This window comes from Schistocerca gregaria, chromosome 5 (genome assembly GCF_023897955.1).
Source record: "Schistocerca gregaria isolate iqSchGreg1 chromosome 5, iqSchGreg1.2, whole genome shotgun sequence".
Taxonomy (NCBI): domain Eukaryota; kingdom Metazoa; phylum Arthropoda; class Insecta; order Orthoptera; family Acrididae; genus Schistocerca; species Schistocerca gregaria.
The window spans coordinates 556,960,052-556,973,320 of NC_064924.1; the positions used below are offsets into that span (position 1 = coordinate 556,960,052).

At 40.3% G+C, this 13,269-nt stretch overlaps 2 protein-coding genes across 2 annotated transcripts in view; one reads left to right on the forward strand and one right to left on the reverse strand.

Moving 5' to 3' along the window:
* The window catches only part of LOC126272699 (intraflagellar transport protein 74 homolog), a 205,929-nt gene extending 205,560 nt beyond the window's left edge, over positions 1–369 (reverse strand). Inside the window, exon 1 of the mRNA XM_049975734.1 lies at positions 341–369. The gene's annotated coding sequence lies outside the window, so the exon portion shown is untranslated. The remainder of the gene's footprint in view (positions 1–340) is intronic.
* A 29-nt stretch (positions 370–398) lies between these two features.
* The window catches only part of LOC126272704 (dual specificity protein phosphatase 3), a 35,230-nt gene continuing 22,359 nt past the window's right edge, over positions 399–13,269 (forward strand). Inside the window, exons 1-3 of the mRNA XM_049975740.1 lie at positions 399–580; positions 655–842; positions 1,159–1,382. Coding sequence (XP_049831697.1) covers positions 560–580; positions 655–842; positions 1,159–1,382 — 433 coding nt within the window. The 5' untranslated portion in view covers positions 399–559. The remainder of the gene's footprint in view (positions 581–654; positions 843–1,158; positions 1,383–13,269) is intronic.

Sequence of the window (13,269 nt, forward strand, 5' to 3'; positions counted from 1 at the left end):
CAAAAATGACATTTAGTGTTTTCGCACCACACAGCCAGCACCAAATTAGAATGACAAAACTGGATAAAATTTCACATAATGCACACATATATTTGAACAATTTGAGAAATACGTCTGATTTGTTTAAAATAATAACATTACGCAATCATGTCAAATTGCTAGAATCTGAATCGGTGCCCATGTTTCAAGTGTTGGTACTAACGAGAAGTTGTACATGATATTCCATTTTTTCTCAACTCGTCCTTCATTAAGAGTATTAAGCATATATTCAATCCTGTCTCGCAGCATTTCGTAATATAAAATAGTGCAACAGTTATTGAAATTGATATGTGTTGCTCACCGACGACAAAATTTGAAAGAATGCACAACACAAACAGTATCTCTGGACGTGTTGTGTAACTTTATAACCAAAGACCTTGCTACGATGTAGTCTTGATAGATATATTTTTTTTCATCACGGGCTTAGTCAAATGGTGTTGGTGGTGGAACTGTCCAAAGATGGGAAGGTTTTAAGAATACAGTAGTATTGTTGAACGTAGTTAGCCGTTGGTGTTGCAAAATGATGTCTTGGCGTGATAAGGTTTGTGGTGAACGATACCTGAGTGTTGTTTAATGCTATTGAACAGTTTACGAATGTAAAGATATTTTTTTCAGCACCCAATTGGTTATTTCAATAACGGAGACGAGACAACTGAACATGCTTTATTAAGTGTCATTCATTCGACGAAAACTGTATTCAGACCTTTGCCTGGTTCAGAAAGTCGGCGTGTGGATTTGGAAGACAGGATCATGCTAGGTGTCGACTGTGACGAAGTTTACCCAAATATCCTCATAGGAGATGCGTAAGTACTGTCATTTTGTGTTTTTTTTTTTATTTTTTATTTTTTTTTGTGGGTAATGCTCACAGAATACTTCCCTGCATGTTTGAGGGATGCTGTAAATTTTGTCTGGAAGATGGAGCTTGTTGTATTATAAAGGACCATGGCCTTGAAATGTACATATTTCTATTTATGCAATGAGCGTTTAGGTATAGGCCTATTGTTCTGTGGGTGAGACCTTGATTTATAGTTTCTTTTCGTGAATAAAATTTAAACGCTTAGAAATTACTGAATGTCCTCTTGTGATCCTTAAGTGTGAAATATTTTGTTCGTCCATTAGGGGTGCCGCAAAAAACAAGCAATATCTAAGAAAGATCGGTGTCACTCATGTTCTGAATACTGCAGAAGGCAACAGATTTGGAATGGTAAATACAAGCAGAGATTATTATAGAGATTCAGGCATAAAGTATATGGGACTTCAGCTCCAAGATTTACCAGTTACAAATATTGCTTTATACTTTGAGGAAGCTGCTGATTTCATTGAAGAAGCGATAAAAAGTGGAGGTAATTCTTATTAAAATAGCTTTTCTTGTGCAGTAATTTGTTGAAATTTTAGACTTTAAGACTTTTTTATTTAGTGTCATATGAAGCAACTGTTGATTTTTTTTTTCACATAGCTCCAAAGTGATAAGGACGAGTGAAAACATTTTACAGTTGGAACATATTTATTTGGGTGCTGAACATCTTATCAAAAAATACTGTTGAAGATTATTATTATTGGTTGTGATAATAAAATGTATAGGCTGCAGAAAAAAAAAACTTAAAACATTGAGCCATAACAACTTCTATCACAAGTTTGTACTGTGCATCAAATGGTAGTGCCAAAACGTTTGGGATTATTTTAACCCACATCAGAAGATTGTTACATGCAATTATTTATTTTTTAATGATTGACTTGATTCAATGCTTATTTTATTGTGTTGAGGCTTAATTTCATTTCTAAGGATGTATATTGGCACACTAGTTTCTTTATATTTGCTTGCGTAACAGTGTGCTACATTTTTCAGCTGACTAAACAAAATGCTCAGCATGAAATAGTTTTAACCAGTATACTGCTTAAAATTGCCAAGAGTTCATTGAACTGGCATTTTCATTCCTGTTGTTGTTGTTTAGCTGTTGGGTGCCATCATATGTGAGGGTTAGAAGGTGCAATGACACGTGAAGAAAGTTTCACTTTAATAATACACGCGTGTCTGTCCGTATGTTCTGTTCTGTGCTACCTATGTAGTGTCAGATTCTGTTCTTGAATTAGTTTATCTTTTATCTTATATTGTCATTTAATGAGAATGGGTCAGCTGAAGTTTGCAGTACCTCCCGGTGCACTGACAAGTGATGTCATGGCGATGCGTGGTTGTGAGGTGGATCGTGTTTATGTGGAGCCACTCCCTAGTATTGAATGTTTATTTCTGATTTGTTAGTGACTAGTGTACTCGGAATGATATTTGCAAGAAGAATATTGGAAGAGGCTGTTGCAGTTTGTTGAATTATTTGTTGTCAGTTGTGGGTAGTTGATTAGTTTTAGAGTTTGGAATTATTAGTAAGGTGTGTTGTTTGTTTGGAGTTCTTATAGTTAGTTTTCCGTTAGTTACGGATCTGATAAAGGAGTTCATGAGTAGGTCTCTGCATTCAACAGAGCGAGCCGACATGTTGAACACAATTAAATTCGTACAATTGTTTGGCTTAATTGCTGGTTATATGAAGGGTTATGTTCGTGGAGAAAGTACAAGATAGACCAAAGTTGCTGCATCTCATGCCAGGGGTGTGTGTATGTGATGGTGTTAGGACAACCTATGGTGTTCTGTACATCTCGTTAACAGCGTAAGCACCAACTCTCCAAGCATATGTGAAGTAACTGTGAAAAAATCATTTGACGTAGTTTTGCTAATAGTTACATATTGGACCCCCCCTTCCATTTGTCAATGTGGCTGAGGTGTAAAATTGGCCATTGCTACCAGTCAATTTGTTACAACTAGATTTTCTTCTTTCACTTTCATTGGCTTCGCCATCTCATAGCCACATTGCCAACATCCAATCCAACCTAGACCTCAAGCTGCACTACAGCTCAGTGTGTCACCACAATGATTGTCGGGGGGGGGGGGGGGCTGTCATACGTGCAATTTTAGATATAAATAAAATAGAAAGAAACTTCCATATGGGAAAAATATATTAAAAACAAAGATTCCAAGACTTACCAAACGGGAAAGCGCCGGCAGACAGGCACATGAACAAAACACAAACACACACACACAGAATTACTAGCTTTCGCAACCGATGGTTGCTTCTTCAGGAAGCAGAGGGAAAGGTGTGTGTGTGTGTGTGTGTGTGTGTGTGTGTGTGTGTGTGTGTGTGTGTGTGTGTGTGTGTGTGTGTGTGTGTGTGTGTACACCTGTCCTTTTTCTCCCCTAAGGGAAGTCTTCCCGCTCCCGGGATTGGAATGACTCCTTACCCTCTCCCTTAAAACCCACATCCTTTCGTCTTTCCCTCTCCTTCCTGAAGAAGCAACCATCGGTTGCGAAAGCTAGTAATTCTGTGTGTGTGTTTGTGTGTTTTGTTCATGTGCCTGTCTGCCGGCGCTTTCCCGCTTGGTAAGTCTTGGAATCTTTGTTTTTAATATAATTTTAGATATAGTTTCAATTGGTAAAAAAATTGTAAAATGTGTAAGATTTCATTTGGTAGCATTGAAATCTATAGGCACTGGCAGTAAAGAAACATTTTACTGGGGTTTAGAAAATTTTAAGTTGTAGGTGGTGATTGCTGAAAAAATATTTTAAATGTTAACTAATTTAATTATTACTAACTGTAACATTATTGAACCCGATACTGCCTCTGAAGTGAAACAAAATTGTGATAATTACTAACATTTCAGTATATCAACGGCCATTCCATCCCAAGTGGTCTAGAGGTTCCCCCGTGACCAGCACAGATTTTGATGAAATGTTGTATAAATATTGCAAATGTTCCCAGTGGACATTGGTAAAGTTTCAAGATCACTAATGCAATAATTCCGCTGATAGTCATTTGTTTGATCCCCATGTGCAGCTATAAACAGTGTATGTGTGAGTTTTCAGCAACTTTGACACACATCATTTCCCGTAATATTTTGTCGTACAACATTTTTTGCTTTCTTTCCTGAGCCATTTTCATAAGGATAACTTGCAAAATTGGCCAAAACATATGCAAATGGAAAAATATGTGAAGTTAAGCTTTTTATATCTCCAGAAGTAATTGTAGTATAGCCCTGAATCTTTGCATGTAATAACCTACAAATACAAGGACCTAGAATATAAAATTTCATTTACCTATTCTGTTAAAATAGTTTACATACTGAGGGTGAAGACAGATTTTTCTGATAACCCCGAATGACTATTTTTGTGGCTCATTAAAGAACTCTGTAGACTCCTTTAAAAAGTTTTTATTTGAAAAATCAGGTTCTAAACCATGTAAAACACTAGATTTGGCTTTATAGTGTGGGTATATACGGCGCTAAAAAAGAATCAGATGGTGATACATTGAAAATGGGTTCATATTCTGTTGGTACTCAGATTAAATGAGATATCATTTATTATGCCCTACTGTCGATTAGTGCTCAGAGATCTGTAATATCAATTCTTGATGACTAGAAAGTGAGAGAAAATCTGAATAACTAAAAAAAACTTCAAAAGAGACAGCATTTTTTTGCTACAACTTGTTGTGATGTATTTGTCTATTTTTCTGATGTAGCCACAGAATCTAACTAGTTGTAAACTTCAGTTAAATGTGCATAACCAAGGCAGTGAGGATCATGGTAGTAAAATTGTTGTGAAACAGCTGCAGTACACATCCTATAAATAGCCTTCAAGTGTTACACCATTGTCACATTGGGTAAATTTTGATGAAGTTCTTATCTTAGCAAACTTGCTGACTTTTTTTTTAATGAGGTAATGTTATAGAAAATTATTAGTATATCTTTTTACTATGTAGCATGATCGATGTGCTAGTTGTGTTGGCATAATTTGCGGTTTATATGGAATAACAGTATACTGATGAAAAGTTATGTAAATGTGTTATGGTCCATAGTGGTTTAGCCACTGAGTGTTTCTCTTAAAATGAGAAAACCAACGTACCCATTGCCATCAAGGTCACCCCGATAGTTATGCAACAGCACCCATGACTAGGTTTCAACGTCACAGGTTCCCAAGTTGATGGGGGGGGGGGGGGGTTCTTTACACAGGGTCCCAAGTTTGATGATAAATTTCTGTATCAGAGGCTAAAGCTTGAACTGGTCTCTTTTTAGAACTCTAGACTTAAGTTTGCTTCAAGCTACCTGAATGTTCTAGAGCTTTTATTAATTTGCAGTGGAATGTCAATAGGAAATCTGTACTGCTGTACAGATGTTACTGATGGGTTTGTTTTGAGAAGACAGAACCCAGAAAATTATTTTTCAAACTCGATTGCCTCAAATTATTAGCCACAAAATAAGAAAAACTCTTCTGTTTATTGGATTCCTCATTCAGTTCCATTTAATTTTTATAAAAATAATTTTGTGCCACTGAATGCCCTAGATAAGATTTTAAAATGCTGATTTCCTAGCTGTTGGGACATTTCATATCTTCCACAGAAAGGATTATGGACCCATTTTCATGCAACTCCACTTTTTCGCTGCTGTTTGTGGCCTTATATGCTAGCATTGCAAAACGAGTTCTAGTTTTTATATGATTGAGAATATTCTTTTTAATGACCGTAGTTTAAGAGAGTTTGCAAATGAATCCTTTTTGGTTTTTTGTAAAAGTGGGCAAAATAGCTATTTTTGGCATTTTTTGAAAAATTGTCAATTTTGTGTTCAGTTTGTAGTTTATTGGAAAGTGGTAGGAGAATGAAGTTTTATATTCTAAGATCTTGTATTTAATATGTGCGCAACTTCAGGTTTATTGTGCAATTACTTCTAGAGATATAAGAAGCTAATCTTAAAATTCTTTTCATGTCTCTTTCGTCAGCTGACTTTGCTGAAATCATCCGTATGGAAATTGTGCAGAAAATACTTTTTATTGTTGTTTCGGTTAAGTGTGCACAAAAAGTTGTAAAAGATGACCTAGTTTTGTTTCTTTCAAAAAATTATTGCTGGATGTGATGGGTCATATGAATAAAAAAGAGAAATTCACTAGAGAACATTCTCAGAGAAAGTTCTCTGTTTCATATGAATAGAGAGTTGGAAGCATATTCCATGGTAGAGTTCCTTCTAATTACCTCCACTCATCCTCGAGAAGGTTCTCAGTATGTGTGTAGTCTGCTGTGTCTGGGGTAGAACACACGGGTTATCTTAAATTTCAGTAAACTCACTCTAACAGGCAAACTATTCAGGGTACAGATATGGAAGTGATGTCACTGTGTTCTGAAAAAGTTGCACTATGTTTAGATATTGTTTTTGTGTGCACCAACAAAGTATTAAAATGTTTATGGATGGTGCATGAAAATGCATTTTCTGACAATGTTATTGAATTTCCGACACACAGGAAAGTTTTGTTATTGAAGTTATGCAAAAGAAATTTTAAGTATACCTCAATTTTTTTTCTACTCAAAACTGGAAACTCCAGGTTGGACTATTAACAATACAGAAAAAGTCAAACAATGGAACATCCAGGATGCAATAATGATATCATGAAAAGGATAGATTGCTACTAACTATATAACAGAGATGTGGAGTTGCAGAAATGCACAACAGACTATTATGCAGATCATCTCACACAGATGACCACTGTCAGTGACTGCCAAGACCAGACTGTGAGCAAATGTGTATGATGAGAGAAGTAGTGTGGGTGGTTTCGGGTAAGGAGGTGGTTGATGTGTGGAGGCAGAGGGAGAGCAAGGTGTATGTGGGGAACAGTGAAGTGCTGTTTGCCAGCATACGGGGTCAAGGTCAGAAAAAGGAAGTACATTCTCTCTCTCTCTCTCTCTCTCTCTCTCTCTCTCTCTCTCTCTCTCTGGCCCGGGCCAGGACGCCAAGGTCCAGTCCAAGCTGCAGATGGCAGCTGTGCATGTGTTTCTCCTTTCCTGGTGAAGGCTTTGGCCGAAAGCTGATATGTAAGTGCCTTTTCCTTGTGCCTGTCTAAAACTCAGTATGTTGTATTTACATTGAGTGGCATTTCTTTTTCCTTATATTGTAGATTTTCCAAACTTTGAACTGTCCTATTCTTCAAACTATAGATAATTTGTGTTGACTGTGACACACAATGGTCTGTTCATCTGTGCGTATGGTTTTGTTATGACAAGCACATCACTAGGTTTATTAGTTACTAGTTTTTCTGATCTATCTACTTATTTCTAACTTTTCGAAATAGTTTTATGATGTGAGAAAATGATGGTCTACATCTGAAAATGTCAGCAGCATAGTTGTCTGGTGTAAATCTAAGTATTCTCGAACATCAGCCTGAAAATTTGTCTAACTAGCACAAAAATGTATGTATTCACATTAATTTCATTTTAAAGATCATCCCCTCTTCTTTTATCATTTTTGGAAAGGAAGTTAACAAGCCAAATAATATTTTTATCACAAAACCCTCATAAAATTCTACAGTATCTCTCTTCAGTATTTTTTACTTTATATATCTTTTATTGCCTTCTGAGCCACAGAAATTCAGCCATTTTTACTTAAAAAAACTTCTGTGGAACTTAACCTCAACAGAACTTACTCAGCTCAAAATATGCTGCAGAGCTTCCTTCAAATAAAATGGAGAACGTTGTCTGCTTTTAAGGAACTTCACTAGTTTTAGTTGTATGAAATTGGTGAATGTTCATCGTGATGAGTGCATTCCCACACCCTGATACTCAAGCTGAGAACATTTTCAGGTGAAGTGTATTCTCTGACCCACTTTATTCATGTGAACCTGAGAATTTTCTCTGAATCGAGTACTTTCTCAGTTTTATTCAGACGACCCATCGATGTCTCAAATTTGGTGAAAACTCAGGGGAACACTATAGATAGATGCTCTGTGGGGCCAAACTAATTACTGAATTCAAGTATTAATTTGCCAGAATTAAAACATTGCTAATGTTCATTGGGAACATGTATGAGTGTCCTCACACAATTTCAGTAAATACGTGAAAGTCGTGCAGAAACTTTTTCCGAAATTAGGCCACTGAGTACGGAATTGACCCCAAGTAAAAAATTGTAGAATTATATTATTTGAATCCTAATAAGGGAATTATTCTTTATTCCTGCATTTCTGGAATGTCATCCTCCTCTTCTGTATCTGATCAGGTGTCCACAGTAATCTAGGAACGATATTCACCAAAGTATTTGCACAATTTCTGCAGATCACACTTAGTAGAAAGAACTTAGTCTTAAAGAGCAACTTGACCTTAACACTTTTATGTCACGAAGAATAAATTCACTTGCTTAACCATTTACGTGACCTTTTTTTACAAACACTTATTTAGTTTTTGTTCATTGAGATTAGCTCAATCTTGGAAGTATGCAAAAGTGTCACAGTATGTTCACTACCTCCTTCATTTAGCCAATGTCTTTAATTCTGTTTTGAAGTAAAAGTTTGTTCACCAACAGACTTTTTAGATAATTAAATTTCTTTTATATATTAAGATGTTTTTATATTAAAAACAAAGATTCCAAGACTTACCAAGCGGGAAAGCGCCGGCAGACAGGCACATGAACAAAACACACAAACACACACACAGAATTACGAGCTTTCGCAACTGGCAGTTGCTTCGTCAGGAAAGAGGGAAGGAGAGGGAAAAATGAAAGGATGTGTGTTTTATTTACATCGTTATTAAGATGTTTTTAGAAATGTATGTGTCATAAGGATATTTTTTTATAGTTATAACTGATGAAGTTGTCACTATACATAGAAATGGTTTCAGTTGGTTGCATATTACAGTGAACATCTTTTTAGATACATCATTAAGGCTGTGGCTGTGGAGATTTCATTCCCCCCCCTCCTGTTTCATCACAAATTCAACATAATATTTTCCTAGTCCTACTTTCATACGCAGTAAAATTATATAGAGAAATCCTTCCCAAATAGTAAAGCAAAGTTCTCATGGGGCGTATTCAACTCATTCCGAAGGTCAAATGATGCACAGAGAATTTTTCAGCAATTGCAAACTTCTTTAATGTATTGCTCATGCACATCATAACTTACTTTGAAATCTTAGTCCAAATTTTCATTTCCTGTTTACTTGACTCTCACAAAGGTGGCTTTTATCTTTTTTGGGGCGTGGAAACCTAAATTGTCTCTTTTGAAGGTCCTACAAAAAATGCCTTGTTTAGCTGATCTTTTACTTTGCCGTTGGCAACATAGTCTTTAAAGATTAGTCAAGTTGCCAATTCTAGAAGGCAAGCATAATCTCTTGGACTTTCTTCTTCAATATTGAGATGATACCACAGGAATGCCATCAATAAAAGATATTACTTGTTCAGTGTGTGTGCCTCATGGGGGTGTTAGTTTTAGGTGTATACCTACCCTGAGCATCTGATTTTACCTTGTAATTGTAATGCTCTTAATATTGTGCCTTAGCCTTCTCAATAATGTTTTTCAAAAAATCTGCTGACACACCCTTTTTTCTGTACTTTGTGGCGTAACGTTATACCCTATTGTATTTGTTCTTAAAGATGCTGCGGCTTTTGTTCTTTTTGTTTTCCTTAGTCATACAGTTAAATGGCTAATTCATGTGATTTAAATTTATTGTAATTATTGAACAACTTTTGCTCATCATGACTTAATTGCTAATCAATCATTTTGCCACTTTCTTCATTGCAAGTATTTGGTTTCATCTATTTTCATTTGCCTAGTTGTTTTGCTCATTTTTTTCCCCTCTTGTTTTAACTTCTTTTGTTTAAATTTGGACATAACCTCTCCTCTTTCTCCACACTCCCGCAGATTTGTTGCTATGGAGTCTGGATGTTGATTCCTCTGTATTCGTTTATAATTGGGTAGTAATGCTATTTGTGTGCTTCTGTCTAGTCACTAGATAGTATCTGCATTAGATTATCAGTACTGTACTCTGGAGGAACTCTTCTTTTCCACCTTCACCCGGAATTATCGTTGCAGTGAGCGGAAAATGTTCATCTCACTGCACATTATAGCAAAGTTGTAGTGCTGTAATTTGAATAGTGCCGTCATGCTCTCTAGCACCTGTGGATAGCTTCAGTGTTGGACCTCCAACTGTTCCTAGTTCCCCATTGATAATTATTTTATTTAATATAATATTCAGCATTTCATTATCTGGCATCAAAATCAAAGGTACAGATTTGTCTAAATTTGCATCATCACAGCTGTATCCACTTGAAGTAATATTGTTCCTACTCTCTGAACTCTGTTCACTTTCAGAACATTTTAATGCCTTGAATTTCACACCACACATTTCTAAATTCTTTAGTACTTTAGACCCTCCTTCGGGTTCGGGGGTTAGAATAGGCCCGCGGTATTCCTGCCTGTCATAAGAGGCGACTAAAAGGAGTCTCAAATTTTTCGGCCTTATATGATGGTCCCCTGTTGGGTTTGACCTCCATCTCTCAAAATTTTCCGAAGAGCGAGCCGATTGGGGAAGGGCACCTTACTTGGTGCATTGTGTCCATCTTGCGATCAGACCTTTCGCCAGCTTATACACCGTTGAACTGCAGTCCTGTCCGCTCTCCATCTCTTGGGCATGACTCTTTTTCTGCGTGCAGATAACACCTTGAACTGTGCAGTGCCTCTTTCTGCACCGACGGCGACCATGGACCACATGTTACCTAACATCCAACACGGTAGCCAGTCCGTTGTGGTGGGGCCGCCATGTACCCTGTTGGTTGTAGCCCCCTGAAAACACAGGGATCGCTCTACTGACGCCTGCGCCGTTAACTCCCCACGTATGCCAAGGAGTAGATGCCTATCCTCCTGGGTATCGGGACTCCCGGCAACGGCCATCCTGCCAGGTGGCTGTTGCCGTGGCTGGGTGGCGCCTGTGGGGAGGGCCCTTGGTCGGAGTAGGTGGCATCAGGGCGGATGACCCGCAATGAAGCGTGGTACATCGTCTCTCGCTGGTGGCCAGCCGCCAGCAGTCTCTAAGCGTTCTCGGGCTTAGTTTAATGCTCAGAAGTACGATCCGAAAACGTTCCCCTCCCTGGCCACACCGTGGGAGGAACGTTAGTCTCAGGATGGCAGTAGCAGTTATTCGCCGCGCTTCTTAGTTTGTACGAGGGTTGATGGGGAGTCTTTTCTCTCCACAAAGCCTCAGTTCTTCGTCGAGCATTTAGAGGACAAGTTTGGGGAGGTGGAGGGCTTGTCAAAAATGCGCTCTGGGTCAGTCCTGGTACAAACGGCACCCTCTGCCCAGTCACGACGGTTACTCGCTTGTGACAAGTTGGGGGATGTTGCCGTTACGATCACACCCCATAAGAGTTTAAATATGGTCCAGGGAGTTATTTACCATAGGCATCTTCTTTTGCAGTCTGATGAAGAGCTGCGCGCCAATTTAGAGCGCCGAGGTGTACATTTCGTCCGGCGCGTTCATCGAGGTCCGAAGGAAAATCAGATTGCTACCGGTGCCTTCATCTTGGTCTTCGAAGGGGATACATTACCGGAAAAAGTCAAGATGATGGTCTACCGATGTGACGTTAAGCCCTATATCCCTCCCCCGATGCGGTGCTTTAAGTGCTGGAAGTTCGGCCATATGTCTTCTCGCTGCACTTCCAGCCTCACATGTCGAGATTGCGGACGCCCATCACATCCCAATACTCCATATGCCCTACCTCCCATCTGTGTCAACTGCCGGGAGCACCATTCACCTTGCTCGCCAGACTGCCGAATTTTCTGGAAAGAGCGTAAAATTATGGAATACAAGACCCTGGACCGACTGACCTATACTGAGGCCAAGAGGAAATCCGACAGACTCCATCCTGTGAGAATGACATCTTCCTACGCTGCTGCTACAACACCTTTGCTAGCCCTGTCTGTTTCTCCAATTGTGGCCGGATCGACGAGTAGTAAAACTCCTCGGGTTGCTCCTGCGCCACCTACCTCAGGAGCAACACCATCCCACCCATCGGGGACGTCCGTCCCCCCTTCTAAGCCGGAGAAGTGTCCAACTTCTTCGGCTTCTCACGCTCGCAAGGGGTCCCTTGGGTCCCTCCCTTCCCAGGTTTCCGCCAGCGAGAAGCCTGACGACCGACAATGGCGTAAGTGCCCGCTATCAGCTGGTCGTAGGGCTTCACAATCCTCCTCCGTCCCGGAGACTGAATTGGTGAAGCCCTCCCAGCCGGTGCGACCCAAGGAATGGCGTGAGAAACCCAAGAAGAGCTCTCAGCCCAAGGAACTCGCGGTGGCAGCCATCCCACCTCAATCTTCCCACTCTGCGTCTGAGGATGTGGTGGAGATTCTGGCGTCTGCTGAGGACCTCCATCTCGCCGGTCCATCAGACGCCATGGAAAGCACTATCACAGGTGCTAAATCGGAGGCAGCAGGTGACCCAGCGGCGTAATCTCCCTTCCCAGTCCCATCAAGCCTTTCTCAGCCATAGACAACACCATCCTCCAGTGGAACTGCAGCGGTTTCTTCCACCATCTAGCTGAGCTCCGCCAACTTATCAGCCTTCACCCTTTCCTCTGCATTGCTCTGCAGAAAACTTGGTTTCCGGCAATGCGAACCCCTCCGTGGCTATCGGGGTTATTATAAGAACTGGGCAGCTTATGAAAGGGTGCCTGGTGGCGTCTGCATCTATGTCCTGAACTCTCTTCACAGCGAGTCTGTACCTCTCAACACACCTTTAGAGGCTGTCGCTGTTCGGGTGTGGACGCCACAGGCTGTTACCGTCTGCAGTCTTTACCTTCCACCGGATAGTGATGTCGCGCAGCATGTCCTGGCTGCTCTGATAGCTCAATTGCCTCCACCTTTCCTGTTACTGGGCGACCTTAACGCCCATAACCATCTGTGGGGTGGGTCAGTGGCAACAGGTCGAGGTGCCACCGTTGAGCATTTATTGGCGCAGCTCGATCTCTCGATCTTAAATGATGGGGCCTGCACACACTTCAGTGTGGCGCATGGCACATACTCCGCCATTGACCTTTCCATCTGTAGCCCTAGCCTCTTACCGTCTGTCCAATGGAGAGTGTATGACGACCTGTGTGGTAGTGACCACTTTCCGATCTTTCTGTCACTGCCACAGCGTCAGTCTTCTGGGCGCCCCAGCAGATGGGCTCTGAATCAGGCTGACTGGGACTTGTTCTCCTCCACTGCCGCTATTGAGCCTCTCCCTAACGATGACATTGATGCAGTGGTTCAATCGGTCACCACCGGCATCGTTACTGCCGCCGAATCTGCCATTCCCCGTTCTTCTGGGTCCCTTCGGCGGTGGACTGTGCCTTGGTGGTCGCCTGAGAGTGCTGAAGCTATTAAAGCTCGCCGGCGGGCGCTCCAGCGTC